The sequence below is a fragment of the Mizuhopecten yessoensis genome, unplaced genomic scaffold (genome assembly GCF_002113885.1).
Source record: "Mizuhopecten yessoensis strain PY_sf001 unplaced genomic scaffold, ASM211388v2 scaffold7147, whole genome shotgun sequence".
NCBI lineage: Eukaryota > Metazoa > Mollusca > Bivalvia > Pectinida > Pectinidae > Mizuhopecten > Mizuhopecten yessoensis.
The window spans coordinates 442,060-464,128 of NW_018406904.1; the positions used below are offsets into that span (position 1 = coordinate 442,060).

The 22,069-nt window shown below is 36.5% G+C and overlaps 2 protein-coding genes across 2 annotated transcripts; one reads left to right on the top strand and one right to left on the bottom strand.

Annotated features, from left to right (window-relative positions):
* Positions 1-1,851: 1,851 nt before the first annotated feature.
* Positions 1,852-5,533, bottom strand: LOC110453169. Its single transcript, XM_021502020.1, has 2 exons — positions 5,336-5,533; positions 1,852-2,736 (listed from the first exon to the last, which is right to left on the bottom strand). Exon 2 carries the CDS (start codon positions 2,730-2,732, stop codon positions 2,028-2,030), a length of 705 nt encoding a protein of 234 aa, XP_021357695.1. The 5' UTR covers positions 2,733-2,736; positions 5,336-5,533; the 3' UTR covers positions 1,852-2,027.
* Positions 5,534-19,389: 13,856 nt separating this feature from the next.
* LOC110453149 (C-type lectin domain family 4 member M-like) lies at positions 19,390-21,717 on the top strand. Its single transcript, XM_021501996.1, has 3 exons — positions 19,390-19,655; positions 20,039-20,206; positions 21,192-21,717. Exons 1-3 carry the CDS (start codon positions 19,457-19,459, stop codon positions 21,443-21,445), a joined length of 621 nt encoding a protein of 206 aa, XP_021357671.1. The 5' UTR covers positions 19,390-19,456; the 3' UTR covers positions 21,446-21,717.
* The last annotated feature ends 352 nt before the right edge of the window (positions 21,718-22,069 follow it).

The window sequence follows — 22,069 nt, forward strand, 5'->3', positions numbered from 1 at the left end:
ATGTAGAGATGGATGTAGGATGTAGAGATGGATGTAGGTTGTAGAGATGGATGTAGGATGTAGAGGTTGGTGTAGGATGTAGAGGTGGATGTAGGATGTATAGATGGATGTAGGATGTAGAGATGGATGTAGGGTGTATAGGTGGATGTAGGATGCAGAGGTGGATGCAGGATGTAGAGGTGGGTGTAGGATGTAGATGTTGATGTAGGATGTGGAGGTGGGTGTAGGATGTAGAGGTGGATGTAGGATGTAGAGATGGATGTAGGATGTAGATGTGGATGTAGGATGTAGAGGTGGGTGTAGGATGCAGAGGTGGGTGTAGGATGTAGAGGTTGATGTAGGATGTGGAGGTGGGTGTAGGATGTAGAGGTGGGTGTAGGATGTAGAGGTGGGGGTAGGATGTAGAGGTGGGTGTAGGATGTAGAGGTGGATGTAGGATGTGGAGTTGGGTGTAGGATGTAGAGGTGGATGTAGGATGTGGAGGTGGGTGTAGGATGTAGAGGTGGATGTAGGATGTGGAGTTGGGTGTAGGATGTAGAGGTGGATGTAGGATGTGGAGGTGGGTGTAGGATGTAGAGGTGGATGTAGGATGTGGAGGTGGGGGTAGGATGTAGAGGTGGATGTAGGATGTATAGATGGCTGTAGGATGTAGAGATGGATGTAGGGTGTATAGATTGATGTAGGATGTAGAGGTTGATGTAGGATGTAGAGGTGGATGTGGGTTGTAGAGGTGGATGTAGGATGTAGAGGTGGGGGTAGGATGTAGAGGTGGGTGTAGGATGTAGAGGTGGGGGTAGGATGTAGAGGTGGATGTAGGATGTATAGATGGCTGTAGGATGTAGAGATGGATGTAGGGTGTATAGCTTGATGTAGGATGTAGAGGTTGATGTAGGATGTAGAGATGGATGTGGGTTGTAGAGGGGGATGTAGGATGTAGAGGTGGATGTAGGGTGTATAGATAGATGTAGGATGTAGAGATGGATGTAGGATGTAGATGTGGATGTAGGATGTAGAGGTGGGTGTAGGATGCAGAGGTGGGTGTTGGATGTAGAGGTTGATGTAGGATGTGGAGGTGGGTGTAGGATGTAGAGGTGGATGTAGGATGTGGAGGTGGGTGTAGGATGTAGAGGTGGGTGTAGGATGTAGAGGTGGGGGTAGGATGTAGAGGTGGGTGTAGGATGTAGAGGTGGGGGTAGGATGTAGAGGTGGGTGTAGGATGTAGAGGTGGATGTAGGGGGTATAGATGAATGTAGGATGTAGAGATGGATGTAGGATGCAGAGGTGGATGTAGGATGTAGAGGTGGATGTAGGGTGTATAGATTGATGTAGGATGTAGAGGTTGATGTAGGATGGAGAGATGGATGTGGGTTGTAGAGGGGGATGTAGGATGTAGAGGTGGATGTAGGGTGTATGGATGGATGTAGGATGTAGAGATGGATGTAGGATGTAGATGTGGATGTAGGATGTAGAGGTGGGTGGAGGATGTAGAGGGGGATGTAGGATGTATAGATGGCTGTAGGATGTAGAGATGGATGTAGGGTGTATAGGTGGATGTAGGATGTAGAGGTGGATGTAGGATGCAAATGTGGATGTATGGTGTAAAATGTAGAGGTGGTTGTAGGATTTAGGATTTGGAGGTGGATGTAGGATGTTCAGGTGGATGTAGAATGTAGGATGCAAATGTGGATGTAGGATGTGGAGGTGGGTGTAGGATGTTAAGGTGGATATATGGTGTAGAATTGGATGTAGGATGAAGAGGTTACTAAGGTGACTCCATGTTATGCAATAGTTGTACATTTGACATTTTAGTTAACTATTTGAATTGAATTGAACTCATGAAGTCTGCTACAATCGCTTTCAGTTTTATAACCAAAACTCTGTAACATCGCATCGAAAAACTTTATAAAAATAAAATAATCGCCAATCCACGGATATTTTATAGGAGAATCGAATATCTGCTTCTTGCCTTAGAGAGTCTGGCTCTGGGCGATACTAAATGCCACAGCACAAGGTTAACTAATTGCTTGTTAATATTCTGTCCAATGTTCCTCCGTGACCTCCACAATGGTTTTCCCCTTCTTCTGATATGTGACTGTCCTTTTCTTCGTCACATTCTTGATTGGTGCATCTGTCTGCGTACTTGCATCGACTAAAAGCGTGCCGAAATTTAAACCATGGACCCCGGTTGTGCCTAATTGGTTATGCTTTAAGTTCTCAGTCCTTTCACTCGAATCAAAGTCAGAACTTGGTTTAGCTATCTTAGGTTTTGTGGCTATACCTGACAGTGAAGATGCCCGCTTTCTGACAGTCGAGGCTTGGCAAACAATATCGCGCTTCTCCTCTAGCGGCGAACAGGGAAATGCACCATTGCTACTTCCAACAACGTCCTCGCTGAGGTCGCCATTCTCTTGGTTTAAGGTAACGCTCCAATCTGGCTCCTGTTTCACTGCCTGTGGAGCGAGAAGATAACCCGGATCTTGCTCTTCCCATTCCCCTTCACTATCCGATGCCTGCTGAGGTTCGCTATGCCCAAATCGTCTTTGGTGTCTATCTAAATCACACTTCTTGACAGCGGCATAATCACATCCGGGGCACTCGAATCTTTTAAGCTGCCTCTGTCGGTTGCCGCATTCTACCAGATGGTTTGACCAAGCGTCATCCTCTCCGAATCTTCCTGCACACATCGGGCAGCGATTCCCTGACTTCTTTGATATTGTCCTCGTCTTTACCATTTTCCTGAAATTTACAAAATGTCACATAAGTTTTCTCACATGGATATATCATCTAAGCATCTTTATATCTTCATAACTCTTTGATACATGTACAAATTATATTCTTTCGTCCTTATTTTGTGCTTTGTTAGCTGTTATTCTAACATCCGAATTCTTATTTGTACACTATCACCGCGGGAGGGGGTCCAGACCAAGTTTAATTCCGACGCGAAGGACATGCCGTAAACAGTTTTAAAAGAGACCTTTGTCCGAAAAGTTTTGATCGCGTATATTGGATATTTTCACAAAAAACTATGACACAATCGTCATTTGATATTATCTTGAGCATCAATTGAAAACAACATGTATAATTACAAACAGGAGTTGAAGTTTTCAATTCCTTTTTGTCTTCAAAACGAACTTACAATTTATGAAACCAACAAGGTTTGGGGTTTACTGAGATGTATACTGACAATATCGCTGGGTTCCGTAGGCATATAATATTTCCGAGAGTTTGTTAACATTTCACGAAATTAAAATAATATATACCCAAGGTATGTTTTCAACTGTAATTTAAATGTGTTCCAAGTCGAATTAAGATACGATTGCCGGCGGGACCGTATTCTCCGGTAGTACCTGGTGATTACATACACTTATATTTCCATTTGCTCTGCATTGCCACTATATAACCTTACCAAACAAAGTAGAAATATATCAGATCATAATTCTGACAAAATTCCCATTTGGTGTAGTGATGTGAAGATCATGTTCGTGACGTCGTGACTAAATGACGTCGTTTTGACCGACGTCCCTATAGTTAGTGTATTATTGACGTCACGAAAAAAATAATACGTTTTCCTCGTGGTAAATCCAATTGATCAATGTAACTCGCAACAATTGATGTAGTTATGGTAAATAAAAGTTGAATATCCTCACAGTGGAATATATTGATTAAATTGTTGAAATTAAATTGATGATTTTGTGTTTATTTCCACGAACCAAATTTTTTGCCGGGAACGGTAGCGTGTATTCGTGACGTCACAAAAACAGGTCCCATTGACAGACAGCGCGAAATTTGACTTTGAAATGCGATAGTAGGTTGGAAATATAAGAAAAACTTTAATTAAAAACGAAGACATAAGTATTAAATTTTCTTTGGAAAGTTATTGTCCTATATATAGTTCTCACAGGATTGTATACAAATTAATCATAACGCGCTAACGCTTGTTATTCAATTTGTCTGCAATCCTGTGAGAATTATAAGACAATAACTTTCCAAAGAATATTCATGTATGGAACTATAGAACTCGAGTTGATTTTACTGACTAGTCACGTCTACCCGCGATATCAGAGTATCGAACGGATTTTCTCCACTTTTCCACAGATCTTGTTTCATGCATGCCGTACTACATACCGGTAGATATTTTATAACAATAAAACAATGATAGTTCATTGTATGGTTTTTTGGTTTTTTTCATAGATTATTGCTGTAAACGCTAAGTGGATATTTATAACATACGAACAATATATTATGAAGTAATCTCACAAATGTCAAAAAGTTGGAGAGTAAGCTCGCAAGCGTGATGTAAACTGTTTTGTCTGATACAGGACTGACCAGCACGCCTTCTCAACAAACAAGATTGGTATTTTCCTTTAGGCATAAATAGCACATACTTAAACTATAAACAGTCAAAATTTCGTCTGAAACATTTTTTATCATGCAAGCAATTACTTTTAGGAAATTGGTTTTACTGGTGATCTTTTTGGACAGATCTGAACTATAAGTGAATGACAATGAGAGCTTCTTTCTTTTAAATATTGACAACATCGTTGTAAACCGAGAGGTATATACATGTAGAGACGTATACATTATATATACGTCTCTGATACATTTAACTCGTGCAATGTATGTGTATCTAGTGTGATCGGATAGGACGCCGAGGCTTGAACCGACCACGGAATTAGATTTAGACCGGGAACCAATCAAACGTATGCAGCGTTAACTTGTTTATAATGCCCCCCTATACAGCTATATAATATAACATATAGAGCAGCGCCCGTGACCACCACCGCTTCACTGCATGATAGTATTACCTGGCCGCTTTCGTTTGTCGTGATTCAAATGGTTGAACCGGTTGGACTAGAGTTGTTCGTTTATGAAATAAAGTCGGACCTAGTAATGCAATGTTGTTTTCAGGCGAGCCTTGACAAAGCCTTGCAGGGCCTGCATAAACTTTTGCAGGTTCGCCATGATTTACACCTGACAATCACGTAACATTTAAAAACAGACAGACCGGTTGTTCCGCATAAACGAACAGGCTCTAGTGTCAGATTGTGTATACACACAGCCGCCACGCCATACCTATTTTGTTTGTACACATGTGTATATTTAAACTGGTACACAGCGAGGCCGTTAGCCGCGCCGCTGCAGTGTATCGCCGAGGTATGTTATGCTTGTGTGTGCTCTGAGCTAGGCGTGGCGTGCCGCTATCTCGTCAAACTCCCCAACAATAGTGTATGCACCTGACGGTCGGAATCGTGATTTACTTACCCTGGCATTTTGCAATACATGTACCCGTTTATCGAGCAGGGTTTCCGTTCATATATAATAACCATATACATACCTAGCTTACTTCACGCTGCCGACAATCTGGTCGCACTGTTTGCCCTTCGTCTACGTGTTGTTCTTGTTGTAGTTTCGTGTCGTCATTTCCGTATTGCGTATCGGGTATTTAAATGTATTGTAAGTTCAACGTTGCGTGTCGATAATACGTTAACACCCGATATCGAGACTTCACTTGGAAATGTGTAATTACAGGCACTTCAGAAATAAAGTCTTCGATACAGATACCAGAGACGTATATTATGTACATACATTGACTCTAGGGAACACACTGACATGAGACCAGAAACGCATGGAATGCGGGTTGATGCGTTAAAATTGTGTACCGACCCTACAGGAGATATCATGTGCTTACACCTGTTCACAAGCTCGAGATCGTTACGATTTTTGTGGTCGAGTATATCATTTTTACAAATGAAGTGTATTAATCATGTGAAAATAGTATCAAGATTTGAAAATGCATGTGTGGGTGCATGTGAAAACGGCATACCACGCGATCACAGGGACTTGAGAATGATTATGTGGTGGCATTTTTACTGAAAGTTGGTATAAACCGATGATTAACGTAAAATTACTCTGAATATCTTAGTTAAGGTCCAAATATAGCAGTAATATATTCTCATATCCCTGTACGTGCGATAGCCTGTGGCTACATGTACCTGAGTGACATGTAAATATACATGAAGATCAATGAATTGCTATAAATGTTGTTGTTTTTTGCCGTTATTTGATAACATCACCTTTACTTGTAGCAGAGACGTATATATTACGTCTCTGCTTGTAGGTATATGTGACTATGCATTAATGACCACCAGAGAGAGAAAAAAGGAATTTGGATTATCAGTAAAGTTTGATTGAAAAACGTATATAGTAGACATGCGCAACACTTGTATTTGTTAACCTCGTTTTCACATTATATGTACATTAATTTTGATATCATAAACTATATTATTTCCATATTTTTTTAGGGATATATGTAATGTTATCCCTCTGTAAAAAGTTACGATTGTTTTTCAAGGAAGACAACTCTCATCTGGATAGAATGTAAAATGTAAAATAAATGCATTATAAAACCATGGTGTATTTTTCGTTCAATTGTTCAATCTTTTCACATGAAACTATGTTTCGTGGTTGTTTTTAGTAATCACTTTTATCCATACAATTTCAATAAAAACACTTTGTGTAAAAATGTGTTATATATTTGTAATATATAAATAAATTATTTGTAGGGTAAATCAACAATGGCTCGTTTCGTTCTTTATTTTTGTTATATTTCCGAACAGTGCCACACGACCAAAAAAAGGAAAACATCAAAATTAACGGAAACTCAATTTGTTTTGTTGGTATTTAAAAAAAAAATCTCAGTCCATCGGAATGCTTTGATTTTCAAAACATCACCTCTACATAGATGCATGAGAGAGTGTGTGAAAATTTCAACCAATTCTGCTGGTTAATTGCAAAAGGGTGGAACCTCCTTCTCACTGACGGGGTTCACTTTCGGTTTCCATTATAGTAGCACCAACTTTTCTTTTCAAAAGAAGAAATTCATTTTGCATTACAAACAGTGCGTTGTTATTAAATAGAAAAGAAAAAGGAATTTTATAATGATGAAGGGGAAAAAAATTACAGTGTGTATTTTCATATGGTAACTATACTACTTTATATCAAGTTACCATTGGTTTCACTGTGTATCAAGTCCCCAAAACTTTCTTCTTATTCTTCTTCTTCTTGACACATTTCTCAAAACTATTGGACAGAAATTAATGAAACTTCACACAAGTGTTCATCATGGTAAGGGTGTGTGCAAATGATCTTATATTTTCAGATCGGTCAGCAAAGATGGCCGCCACGGCCTCTGATTGGTCAACATTTAATATTGGCCTATTTTGCTCAAATTCGGTATGTAGGTGTATTTTGGCACTGCGAACATAGCTGCGGGGGTGTTTAGGGGATTTCTGTAATGGTCCCCATTACAATTAGTACTTGTTTATATTGTATTTACCTTACGTGATGTAGCAAAAATGCTAGGTTGATGGGGATAGTATTATTGATTTAAATGTGTCATTCTCTCCTTGATCACCATTACTCTGCATTTATGTCATGGAATCATGGCTAATAAGTCAAGATTTCAATTAACAGAAAATACAAAATATGATTATACCGGGAACAATGAAAAAACATAATGATGAACAAGACTATTTCTTAAAACGATATTTTGTTGTTAGTTATTGATTTGAAATAATTAAACTAAACTGATGCATATGTAAAATGTGTACATGTATACCAGATTGTTTGGCCTTCGGTTCTAACCGAGTCAACAAGAGTGACAGTGAAGGTTTTTCCCCTACCGTATATATATTGTCATTATATATTAGGCTAGGGAAGACTATTTACTGACCAGGTTATCTTTTTTGTAAAGTGATAAATTACAAAGACAGGTATATCATACATTGATGACCAGAAAGCACCGGATGGGTATATATATCAAGATTGTATTACATATGATTATGTAGTTGACCCGAACATTTGTGGGATATTTCTTCACATTGATTGCTTCGGTCTTACTGATAGAAGGCATGGCAATACATTAAGTGTCGTAATACATTGATCGATTAATAGACACATTTGTGTGGCTGTACGCTAAATGCATCTTAAACAAAATCACTCATGTGTTCATGTGCATTTAAGGATATTCTATGATCGTTCAGTTTTTACAGATTTGATCAATCCCAAGTATTGGTTTGTTAGTTGAGTGGTACGTTATAAATACGTCTACCTTTCATTGACGAAAGTCTGTGTTTTGGCCGACGCGAAGGGGTAAGTTGCCGCTTACCAGGGGTCTATTCGTTTATGCGGAACAAACGGTACGTCCACTTATTAATGAAACATTTTGGGGTATAAATCCGGACTGACCTGCAAACGTTTATGCAGGCTTTAGGCTTTGAAAGGCTTTATCGAGGCTCGCCTGAAAGCAGCATCAGATTACTAGGTCTGACATTATTTGATAAACGAACAACTGTGGTCCGACCGGTTGAACCATTTAAACGAAAACGGCCAAGGGCCCTCTAAGATCCAAAGTGTCCTGGATCTATCCAGGGCCCTCTAAGATCCAAAGTGTCCTGGACCTATCCAGGGCCCTCTAAGATCCAAAGTGTCCTGGGCCTATCCAGGGCCCTCTAATATCCAAAGAGTCCTGGGCCTATCCAGGGCACACTCCAAGGTTGGACTGTTCCTCAGATGCGGATAGGCTGTCACCGTGGCTTTGGTCCACACACAGGGGCTCGCGACTACTATTAATATTGATTTTGTTTAATACTTTCAGTCGCTGGGTACGTTATATGCCAAAACCCCTGTCAAACAGCCTTCTCCCTCCCCCCCAACCCCTGTAACACAGCCTTGTCCCTACAACCCGTCAAACAGCCTTGTTCCCACAACGTACCCACCGACTGGAAGTCTAAAACAAGATCGATATTAATAGTAGTTGCGTGCCCCTGTGGTCCACAACCATGACTCCCAGGTAGTATGGTAAAGGTTTATATCAGTGCTGAGTGAACTTGATTAAAACACGACATTCCCGTTCTTCAGACATAGGAATGGATTGTTCAGGAATGTGCCTGTGCGCGCTGCTGTATACCGGTAAGTTATGATGTATTTTAAACGGAATCATATCTTGGTCAATCGATTACTGTATGTATCGCTCGTTATTAGTCAAGAAGCCAAGAGCTAAAATACTGTGTCGTGGACCAAAGAGTACTCACGTGATTTATCCTAATTATATGTTTCTATGATCATTTAGGATGATTTGAAATGCCTTCGAAAATTGTGATATCCTATTTATAAACACCTTAAATTGAAGGTATACAAGTACGGCTGAACGTCAAGGGTTTGGTGAATTTACTCTTTTGATGTCAGTACTTTATATATTACATTTATGCAATTTTAAAGGTCTGGTATTATGGGTGACGCCAGCATTATAGTAGTCTAAACTGTAACTCCATGACTGCTTATTACTGAGTCATTATTTAACTTTATAATCAATACAAATATTTTCAGAGTGGTTGTACAGTTTTATTCATTACAAACATTTTCAGAGTGGTTGTACAGTTTTATTCCTTACAAACATTTCTGAGTAGTTGTACAGTTTTATTCATTACAACATTTCTGCAAACATTTCTGAGTGGTTGTACAGTTTTATTCATTACAAACATTTCTGAGTAGTTGTACAGTTCTATTCATTACAAACATTTCTGATTGGTTGTATAGTTTTATTCATTACAAACATTTCTGAGTAGTTGTACAGTTTTATTCATTACAACATTTCTGCAAACATTTCTGAGTGGTTGTACAGTTTTATTCCTTACAAACATTTCTGAGTGGTTGTACAGTTTTATTCATTACAAACATTTCTGAGTGGTTGTACAGTTTTATTCATTACAAACATTTCTGAGTAGTTGTACAGTTCTATTCATTACAAACATTCCTGATTGGTTGTATAGTTTTATTCATTACAAACATTTCTGAGTAGTTGTACAGTTTTATTCATTACACCATTTTTACAAACATTTCTGAGTGGTTGTACAGTTTTATTCCTTACAAACATTTCTGAGTGGTTGTACAGTTTTATTCATTACAAACATTTCTGAGTGGTTGTATAGTTTTATTCCTTACAAACATTTCTGAGTGGTTATACAGTTTTATTCCTTACAAACATGTCTGAGTGGTTGTATAGTTTTATTCATTACAAACATTTCTGAGTGGTTGTACAGTTTTATTCCTTACAAACATTTCTAAGTGGTTGTATAGTTTTATTCATTACAAACATTTCTGAGTGGTTGTATAGTTTTAGTCCTTACAAACATTTCTGAGTAGTTGTACAGTTTTATTCCTTACAAAAAATTATGAGTGGTTGTACAGTTTTATTCCTTACAAATATTTCTTAGTGGTTGTATAGTTTTATTCCTTACAAACATTTCTGAGTGGTTGTATAGTTTTAGTCCTTACAAACATTTCTGAGTAGTTGTACAGTTTTATTCCTTACAAAAAATTCTGAGTGGTTGTACAGTTTTATTCCTTACAAATATTTCTGAGTGGTTGTATAGTTTTATTCCTTACAAACATTTCTGAGTGGATATACAGTTTTATTCCTTACAAACATTTCTGAGTAGTTGTACAGTTTTATTCCTTACAAAAAATTCTGAGTGGTTGTACAGTTTTATTCCTTACAAACATTTCTGAGTGGTTGTACAGTTTTATTCATTACAAACATTTCTGAATAGTTGTACAGTTTTATTCATTACGAACAATTCCTTACAAACATTTCTGAGTGGTTGTACAGTTTTATTCATTACAAACAATTCCTAACAAACATTTCTGAGTGGTTGTACATTTTTATTCCTTACAAACATTTCTGAGTGGTTGTACAGTTTTATTCATTACAAACAATTCCTTACAAACATTTCTGAGTGGTTGTACAGTTTTATTCCTTACAAACATTTCTGAGTGGTTGTATAGTTTTATTCATTACAAACATTTCTGAGTGGTTGTACAGTTTTATTCATTACACACATTTCTGAGTGATTGTACAGTTTTATTCATTACAAACAATTCCTTACAAACATTTCTGAGTGGTTGTACAGTTTTATTCCTTACAAACATTTCTGAGCGGTTCTACAGTTTTATTCCTTACAAACATTTCTGAGTGGTTGTACAGTTTTATTCCTTACAAACATTTCTGAGTGGTTGTACAGTTTTATTCATTACAAACAATTCCTTACAAACATTTCTGAGTAGTTGTACAGTTTTATTCATTACAAATATTTCTGAGTGGTTGTACAGTTTTATTCCTTACAAACATTTCTGAGCGGTTCTACAGTTTTATTCCTTACAAACATTTCTGAGTGGTTGTACAGTTTTAGTCATTGCACACATTTTTGAGTAGTTGTACAGTTTTATTCATTACAAAAATTTCTGAGTGGTTGTACAGTTTTATTCCTTACAAACATTTCTGAGTGGATGTACAGTTTTATTCCTTACAAACATTTCTGAGTGGTTGTACAGTTTTATTCATTACACACATTTTTGAGTAGTTGTACAGTTTTATTCATTACAAACAATTCCTTACAAACATTTCTGAGTGGTTGTACAGTTTTATTCCTTACAAACGTTTCTGAGTGATTGTACAGTTTTATTCCTTACAGACATTTCTGAGTGGTTGCACAGTTTTATTCCTTACAAACATTTCTGAGCGGTTGTACAGTTTTATTCATTACAAACATTTCTAAGTAGTTGTACAGTTTTATTCATTACAAACATTTCTGAGTGGTTGTACAGTTTTATTCCTTACAAACATTTTCTCGGGTTTGTAGTATTGTTTATACTAAGTGTAATCATACTACAACCTCTCCGAAACAAACGAAACGACATTACGTTAAAGTGACACGACAAATAGGATCGATGTACTGATTGTACGTTTTACTAGTGTAGCTGTTCAAATCGCATAAGATCTATATACAATCTTTTACATATAGCCTACGTAGACTACCGAGTTTCAATTTCTGTCGCGAGCGTGGGCCTTTCAGAGTTATATATGTCTCCTGGCAACCACAACGCTCTTCAAAAAGGATAGTCGGTTTGGATTCTAAACCGTCGCGTGCTTGTCTCAAAGCACGTATTGTATATATATATATATTGTATTGTTTATTCAACTTGAAGCTTTACGGCTCATTACACAGCAACGTATAATTGATACATCTATAACATCATGAATGAAACATAATCCTGTGCATCGCATATATATATATGGACAGTATAATGCTTTAAATTATTATAAAGTACAAGATAAATAAATTCTCGGAAGGTGGACAGCTCTTGTATAATTACCCTAAGTGTACCGTGACTATCGGAAAACAGATGAGGTGACAACATTTTCTTAGCATAATATCAACCGCGGCTCAATAAAGAATATGTTAATTATAAAAAAACACCAGAGGCATACAATTTGTATACAGTGGTATAGTCAGGGGATGGACAAAACAATATGTGTAAACCTGGAGATAAAGAAGTATTCCGATGTTATCAATCATAGTGAAAGAAAACACAATAACCTAAGGTTGGAATCTAGACCGTTCTAACCAACTTGATTGCCGATAATTTCCTAGATTACACAGCTCTTTTCTGTTACGTACAGATAGCAGCTGGTCAAGTTTGTATGAAGATGGACGGCTCCAATAAAAAAAAATGAACGTTTTACGAATATCAACATGGAGTGGACAAATCAGAACAAAATGGAACTCGTTCTCTACCTGGTTTTGATTACAATAACAACAAAACCTATTGGCCCTCGGGATATTACGATACCGACCTTCTTCTACATATAACTGATGTGATGAAAGTCGTAATTTCGAAATAAGTTTAAGATACGCATCTGGAATAGACTTTGTTAGATAAAATTGTAACGTAAAGCTATCTATCAGGAATTTATTCTAATAACATTTGGATGATCTGAATAAAAACATCTTTCAAACGCTGCTTGAAACAATGTAAAAATACCATTTCATTATCAACATAATGAGTTAGCCAGACATTACCAAAACCAGAAGAAAATAATGATTTTCTAACCTGACAACGCCAATTACAGTTTCTGTGATTACATTCATCCATATCTTCTTAAACTGACTTAAGAACACAATTGTTGCATTTAATTAGTTTCAACCAATATTTGATTATTCGACATTTCCTGATGATATGCAAAGGCAGACGTCCTAATTCCGAATATACCATAAAAGATGGCGTACTGTTTTTTACATTCAGAATTCTCTTGAAAAATCAACATGCACTTTTTCTACTTTGTCCGCAACATTGAAACCCCATGTTTCGCAACCGTAATTAAGAATGGAGGAAACATAGACATCAAAAACATTTAGTTTAGGTTCTACATTGAGGGACAAATTGTTCTTAACGTATTATACATACATTTACGACCTTGTTCAGCAATAGTAACTTGAGTTTTTATAAACTTACCATTAAAGCTGAGTAGTACATCAAGGTAATTAAATCTATCAACAATTTATATTTCATTGCCATTAAAGTAAAAAGTTTCGCCAGCTCATAATCTTCCGCCATTACGAAATAAAACGTTTTTTTTTTGTTTTCTCCATATTGACTGTCAATTGCCATTTGTCGCTATATTGTTTAAAGAAGTTTAACATTTTCTGCAAGCCAGAGGCAGAATCTGAGAAAAGGACAGTATCATCTGCATACATAAGAATAAACAGAACATAAAAGAAATATCTCTTAAGAATAAAGCGTCACAGGAAGTATTAATAAGTATTAATACGCTATGCTACCTACAGTAGATCTGTATAATGTTTACAAAGTTCGGGGAAAATACTGCACTTGCTTACAAATTCAAAACAGCAATAAAGACTAACGGCGGTCTGATAGCTACAGCAGACTTTCTCTACAAAATGCATGTGAACGAAATCCTTGGAAATGAGCAGGATACTATAGGGATTGAAACCGGGTATTGCTGCGTCTATGTCCTTACCTAATGCATCGCCTACGATTGCAGATCTGACAAACTGGACAGAAAACGAATTTAAAATTAATTTGATAATTCAGTGCCTGGTATTTAAAAAGCTGATATAATAAATTAAAAGAGGATTTTATTCCAACATAAATGACATTTTGAATGTTCAATCGGCTGCAAAACCCACGGCCTATATCCTGGTAATGAATTTCTCCGTTAACTAAGAGAACAGTCTATTATATATTAAAGTAAACGATATTAATGCGTCATTAACAGCACTTTATTACTTTGAATAATGTGTTAGTTTATTACTCTCTTACCTATCCATGCACATCTTTCAGCTTTTGTAGAATTATTTCAAGCTGCGGTAGGTAAAAATTGATTTCTGGGCTTAATAAACTTTGTTTAATCTTCTTCACATGACTGTTACCTAAAGAATAAGATTCAATCAATTGGAAACCATTCAAGAATTAGTGTCTTAAATTGATGTGACGTCACGTATGACGGAAAGAACCGAGCTGTTTCCTATTACGAAAACGTTCGCGTGCAATAGTTCTTGCTTCCATTTGTGGTTCGAAGGTTTAATGTAGAAATGTGCTTACTTTTTTGTCTATGTTACTTGTTGTTAACATAAGAGATGTGCTAACCTTTTTGTCTATGTTACGTGTAGTTAACAAAAAAAATGTGCTTACCTTTTTGTCCATGTAACATTTAGATAACATAAGAGATATGCTAACCTTTTTGTCTATGTTACGTGTAGTTAACATAAGAGATGTGCTAACCTTATTGTCTATGTTACGGGTAGTTAACATAAGTGATGTGCTAACCCTTTTCTCTCTGTTACGTGTAGTTAACATAAGAGATGTGCTAACCGTTTTGTCTATGTTACATGTAGTTAACATAAGAGATGTGCTAACCGTTTTGTCTATGTTACATGTAGTAAACATAAGAGATGTGCTAACCTTTTTGTCTATGTTACATGTAGTTAACATAAGAGATGTGCTAACCCTTTTCTCTATGTTACGTGTAGTTAACATAAGAGATGTGCTAACCTTTTTGTCTATGTTACGTTTAGTTAACATAAGAGGTGTGCTAACCTTTTTGTCTATGTTACGTGTAGTTAACATAAGAGATGTACTAACCTTTTTGTCTATGTTACGTGTAGTTAACAGTTAACATACGAGATGTGCTAACCTTTTTGTCTATGTTACGTGTAGTTCTGTTACGTGTAGTTAACATAAGAGATGTGCTAACCTTTTTGCCTATGTTACGAGTAGTTAACATAAGAGATGTGCTATCCTTTTTGTCTATGTTACGTTTAGTTTGTTACATGTAGTTAACATAAGAGATGTGCTAACCTTTTTGTCTATGTTACGTTTAGTTAACATAAGAGATGTGTTAACTTTTTTGTCTATGTTACGTGTAGTTAACATAAGAGATGCGCTAACCCTTTTGTTTATGTTACGAGTAGTTAACATAAGAGATGTGCTAACCATTTTGTCTATGTTACGTGTAGTTAACATAAGAGATGTACTAACCTTATTATCTATGTTACGAGTAGTTAACATAAGAGATGTGCTTACCTTATTGTCTATGTTACGAGTAGTTAACATAAGAGATGTATTAACCTTATTGTCTATGTTACGAGTAGTTAACATTAGAGATGTGCTAACCTTATTGTCTATGTTACGAGTAGTAAACATAAGAGATGTGCTAACCTTATTGTCTATGTTTCGTTTAGTTAACATAAGAGATGTGTTAACCTTTTTGTCTATGTTACGTGTAGTTAACATTAAAGATGTGCTAAACTTTTTGTCTATGTTACGTGTAGTTAACATAAGAGATGCGCTAACCCTTTTGTTTATGTTACGAGTAGTTAACATAAGAGATGTGCTAACCATTTTGTCTATGTTACGTGTAGTTAACATAAGAGATGTGCTAACCTTACTGTCTATGTTACGAGTAGTTAACATAAGAGATGTGTTAACCTTATTGTCTATGTTACGTTTAGTTAACATAAGAGATGTTCTAACCTTATTGTCTATGTTACGTTTAGTTAACATAAGAGATGTGTTAACCTTTTTGTCTATGTTACGTGTAGTTAACATTAAAGATGTGCTAAACTTTTTGTCTATGTTACGTGTAGTTAACATAAGAGATGCGCTACCCCTTTTGTTTATGTTACGAGTAGTTAACATAAGAGATGTGCTAACCATTTTGTCTATGTTACGTGTAGTTAACATAAGAGATGCGCTAACCCTTTTGTTTATGTTACGAGTAGTTAACATAAGAGATGTGCTTACCTTATTGTCTATGTTACGAGTAGTTAACATAAGAGATGTGCTAACCATTTTGTCTATGTTACGTGTAGTTAACATAAGAGATGTACTAACCTTATTATCTATGTTACGAGTAGTTAACATAAGAGATGTGCTAACCTTTTTGCCTATGTTACGAGTAGTTAACATAAGAGATGTGCTAACCATTTTGTCTATGTTACGTGTAGTTAACATAAGAGATGCGCTACCCCTTTTGTTTATGTTACGAGTAGTTAACATAAGAGATGTGCTATCCTTATTGTCTATGTTACGTGTAGTTAAATAAGAGATGTGCTAACCTTATTGTCTATGTTACGTGTAGTTAACATAAGAGATGCGCTAACCCTTTTGTCTATGTTACGAGTAGTTAACATAAGAGATGTGCTAGCCTTTTTGTCTATGTTACGTGTAGTTAACATAAGAGATGTACTAACCTTATTATCTATGTTACGAGTAGTTAACATAAGAGATGTGTTAACCTTTTTGTCTATGTTACGTGTAGTTAACATTAAAGATGTGCTAAACTTTTTGTCTATGTTACGTGTAGTTAACATAAGAGATGCGCTACCCCTTTTGTTTATGTTACGAGTAGTTAACATAAGAGATGTGCTAACCTTTTTGCCTATGTTACGAGTAGTTAACATAAGAGATGTGCTATCCTTTTTGTCTATGTTACGTTTAGTTAACATAAGAGATGTGTTAACCTTTTTGTCTATGTTACGTGTAGTTAACAGTTAACATACGAGATGTGCTAACCTTTTTGTCTATGTTACGTGTAGTTCTGTTACGTGTAGTTAACATAAGAGATGTGCTAACCTTTTTGCCTATGTTACGAGTAGTTAACATAAGAGATGTGCTATCCTTATTGTCTATGTTACGTGTAGTTAACACAAGAGATGTGCTAACCTTTTTGTCTATGTTACATGTAGTTAACATAAGAGATGTGCTAACCTTTTTGTCTATGTTACGTTTAGTTAACATAAGAGATGTGCTAACCTTATTGCCTATGTTACGTTTAGTTAACATAAGAGATGTGCTAACCTTATTGGCTATGTTACGTTTAGTTAACATAAGAGATGTGTTAACTTTTTTGTCTATGTTACGTGTAGTTAACATAAGAGATGTTCTAACCTTTTTGTCTATGTTACGAGTAGTTAACCCAAGAGATGTACTAACCTTTTTGTCTATGTTACGTGTAGTTAACATAAGAGATGCGCTAACCCTTTTGTTTATGTTACGAGTAGTTAACATAAGAGATGTGCTAACCTTTTTGTCTATGTTACGTGTAGTTAACATAAGAGATGTGCTAACCTTTTTGTCTATGTTACGAGTAGTTAACATAAGAGATGTGCTAACCGTTTTGTCTATGTTACGTGTAGTTAACATAAGAGATGTGCTAACCTTTTTGTCTATGTTACGTGTAGTTAACATAAGAGATGTGCTAACCTTTTTGTCTATGTTACGAGTAGTTAACACAAGAGATGTGCTATCCTTATTGTCTATGTTACGTGTAGTTAACATAAGAGATGTGCTAACCTTTTTGTCTATGTTACGTGTAGTTAACATACGAGATGTGCTAACCTTTTTGTCTATGTTACGAGTAGTTAACACAAGAGATGTGCTATCCTTATTGTCTATGTTACGTGTAGTTAACATAAGAGATGTGCTAACGTTATTGTCTATGTTACGAGTAGTTAACATAAGAGATGTGCTAACCGTTTTGTCTATGTTACGTGTAGTTAACATAAGATATGTGCTAACCTTATTGTCTATGTTACGTGTAGTTAAAATAAGAGATGTACTAACCTTATTATCTATGTTACGAGTAGTTAACATAAGAGATGTGCTAACCGTTTTGTCTATGTTACGTGTAGTTAACATAAGAGATGTACTAACCTTATTATCTATGTTACGAGTAGTTAACATAAGAGATGTGACTGTATAAAATTGTATATCTATGTACTGTAAAGCGCTTTAGAGTGGCTTATGTTAGCTAGATAGGGCGCTATATTAAATGTTGTTTATTTATTTATTTATTATTTATTTTTATTTTAGTGAGATAGCAAGATCCGCGCTATCACAAGGTGGCAAGTACACCAACATAACCTGTCTCCGGCATACACACATGCACGCTTACATGTAACACACATAGAGACACATCCTTAAATGACCCTAGCTGTTAATAGGACGTTAAACAATGTGAAACTAAACCAAGCTTTCATGTCCTCAGATTAAGAGATTATTGATGATCAACTGACAAATTGCCTTGTTGAATATTTTTCAGTGTCTGCACATCTAAACTTTATGAAAAATCTTCACAAGTTTGAACTCTATATTTGATTATGCTTGAGGATACTCCCTGTACAAATATGTATGTGTGTAAGACATAGGTGGATTGGCGGAGTGGTCAACACGTCGGCCTTCCACGCAGGCGGCCGGGGTACGATCCTCCAAGTCGTCGTACGCATGGATAATCAGATTTTTTTTCTCCTGCCCACACAACTCCAACAACCCAGATGGAGTATATAATGGTCTGGGGTAGATGTTGCGGTATTTGTGATATAGCATTCAAGTGAGGTGGCACTATAAAAGATGCCGTTGGAAGCACGGTCCCACTATAAACAGAACACAATACATCTCCAGCACACACGCAGGCATACACACATAGGGATATATTAGTGAGGTGACATATGACTAGCAGTTAGCGCCTGATAAGGCAGTTTATGCGAATTCCTCAAAAAATGTATAAAATTGTATTGATTAATGTATGCTAATTGTATTAATTGTATATCTATCTAAAACGCTTTAGGGTGGCTTATGTTAGCTAGATAGGGCGCTATATCAAATGTTGTATATCATATTATGGGCGGAAACTGCAGAAAACTTCCGATTGTTTATTGTTAGAGGCGTCACAAGGGTTGTTTTGTTACATGATAATGTACGATCGCCTTATTATTACGATGCCTTCAAAATACAATCTTCTCATGAAGAGCTTTTTAACAGCCTCAATAATAAGTCTTCTTATGATTTTTAAATTGTCTTCTTATTTTCCTGTCACACAAATGTCAACCTAAGTTTTTGTATTTCTATACAGTACATTATATAAACCCCTATCTTAAAACGTACCTCTATCAATCACGACCGTATTCCGCTACTATAAAACTATAAACATGTTTACTTTTCACTTGTTGACAAATTTTCATTCTTTCTAGCTGTGTTCTGTGCCGAGGTAAAAGCTAGACTGTGGACAAATGATGTCGTTACTTACGCATTTGAGATGACGTCAGACATTTCTCTGACGCGACGTGTTGCAACACTTGTACAATGTGCCACGCTTTGTGGAGTGTATGAGATTTGTTACGTATTTGAATATGATGGCGAAACCAACCTATGTCACGTTTTCAATGGATTCCAACCGTTCAGTGGTAACGAGGTGTTCCCTCATGGTCAACGCTCTGTATACAAAGACATAGAAGGTAGGCCTTGTTATTATCTGTTGAAGTCACAATGGTAGACATTTCATTAAACCGATTGCTATATTGTGAGGGTAAACATTTGTGACAATTTGTTTTTAGACTTTCTCTAAGGAAGGAAGTCATATATAAGTCTCTTAATGCGAACACGCAGTGTGGTTCTGTTGGTCAATTATTTTCTATAGATTTTTACTGAATATTCAGCATTTATTATAACGCATTTAGTACATGTTTTCTTTTTCGCCTTGTTTTTGACTTTTCTTGTACAGTATAATAATCTGTGTGTATCGCGAATATGATATCGATATCTGTGTGGAATAGAGTATTATTAGTTTGTGATCGACATGCTATTTTGTCATCCTGTGATTTTTTTTTATGCATAACAGGTTGTGTACGTAGTGGTTACATCCTGTTCAGGGACGGACACCTGTGTTTCAAATTGTTTCGAGAAAGTCGCACATGGGGTGATGCTTTTACCGCTTGTCAGAATGACGGAGGGAGACTTATTGTCTTGCAGACTTCTAAACAAATTGAGTACATACTTAATGTAACGGGTAAGTTACACTACAGAACAAAAGTTGATCACCGAATCATGAAACAAAGGAAAAGATAAGAAAACAAACCCTAAATTCAATGTCTATTATAGAGTATGAAGCGGAAACCAGATAACAACACGACTTAGGTATGTGATTAAACATTAGTGTAGACTTTAGCCATGCTTTAAATCAATAGGATAAACAACCAGATATACTCAAGCTATGTCATGAAATAATAGGATAAACAATAGGATATAACTTAGCTATGTCATAAAACAATAGAGTAGACTATGGTTTAAAACAATAGGATAAACAACCAGATATACCCAAGCTATGTCATGAAAAAATAGTATAGACTTGAGCTATGCCATAAAACAATAGTATACACTTAAGCTATATCATAAAACAATAGTATACACTTAAGCTATATCATAAAACAATATGATACTTTAGCTTTGTGATTAAATTTACTACTTTAGTTATATGAATAAACAAAGGTTTTACTTTTTGCAAAACACAAGGCGGAGGCGGCCGGGGTTCGATTCCCGAAGTCGTCGTACGCATGGATAATCAGAGAAAGTATTTTTCTCCTGGTGGAGTATAAATTGGTCTGGGGTGGATGTTGCACTATCTGTGCTGTAGCATTCAAGTGAGGTATCACTATAAATGATGCCGTTGGAAACAAGGTCCCACTACAAACTGAGCACATTACATCTACAGCACACACGCAGGCATACACACATAGGGATATATTAGCCAGGTAGCATATTACTAGTAGTTAGCGCCTGATAAGGCAGCTCCTGCGAATTCCTCAAATTGTATTGATTAATGTATATGCTAATTGTATTAATTGTATATCTATGTACTGTAAAGCGCTTTAGAGTGGCTTGTGTTAGCTAGGGAGGGCGCTATATCAAATGCTGTATATTATTATTATTATTTAACCAACATAATACGTCAGTTTGGTTATAAAATGTCCTTTTTCACTTCTTTAAAATTTCAGAAATCTCAGGTATAAGGTATCACTGGATTGGTCTTACTGACCGGAAGTTTGAGGGTGAGTGGACATATATTGACGACAAAGGCTTCAACGAAACAATATGGCCGTCTGTGAATTTCAACAACAAATGTCAGAGGTACAATTTAGATCCAAACGAAGCTGATTGTGGCGCTTTGAACTCCAACTCGAGGCATCTAAGTGATTGCCACTGTAATGTAACTAGGGATTACATATGTGAACGACCCCAGCTTGTTTAAGACGAATCGATAACTTAAAAGTCACAATAACTAATTAGAGTACATTTGAAATAGTAGCTACAGAGGATGGTTTACTCAAAGGCAAGAGTAGTACGGCCACTACATAGGCGCTTATTTTATAAACAAAAGTAGGCTAAGGCCACTACAGAGGCGCTTAATTTATAGACAAGAGTAAGCTACGGCCACTACAGAGGCGCTAAATTTATAGACAAGAGTAGGCTACGACCACTACAGAGGCGCTTAATTTATAGACAAGAGTAGGCTACCGCCACTACAGATGCGCTTAATTTATAGACAAGGGTAGGCTACGGCCACTACAGAGGCGCTTAATTTATAGACATGAGTAGGCTACGGCCAGTACAGAGGCGCTAAATTTATAGACAAGAGTAGGATACGGCCACTACAGAGGCGCTCAATTTAAAGGCAATAGTAGACTATGGCCACTACAGAGGCGCTTAATTTAAAGGCAAGAGTAGGATATGGCTGCTACAGAGGCGCTTAATTTAAAGGCAAGAGTAGGCTACAGCCACTACAGAGGCGCTTAATTTATAGACAAGAGTAGGCTACGGCCACTACAGAGGCGCTTAATTTAAAGGCAAGAGTAGGCTACGGCCACTACAGAGG

Coding starts and splice junctions, on each gene's coding strand:
- LOC110453169 (XM_021502020.1), bottom strand. CDS start 2,732: ATGGTAAAGACGAGGACAATATCAAAGAAGTCAGGGAATCGCTGCCCG.
- LOC110453149 (XM_021501996.1), top strand. CDS start 19,457: ATGACGTCAGACATTTCTCTGACGCGACGTGTTGCAACACTTGTACAA. Junction 19,656..20,038: donor TGTATACAAAGACATAGAAG/GTAGGCCTTGTT, acceptor TATGCATAACAG/GTTGTGTACGTAGTGGTTAC. Junction 20,207..21,191: donor GTACATACTTAATGTAACGG/GTAAGTTACACT, acceptor TTAAAATTTCAG/AAATCTCAGGTATAAGGTAT.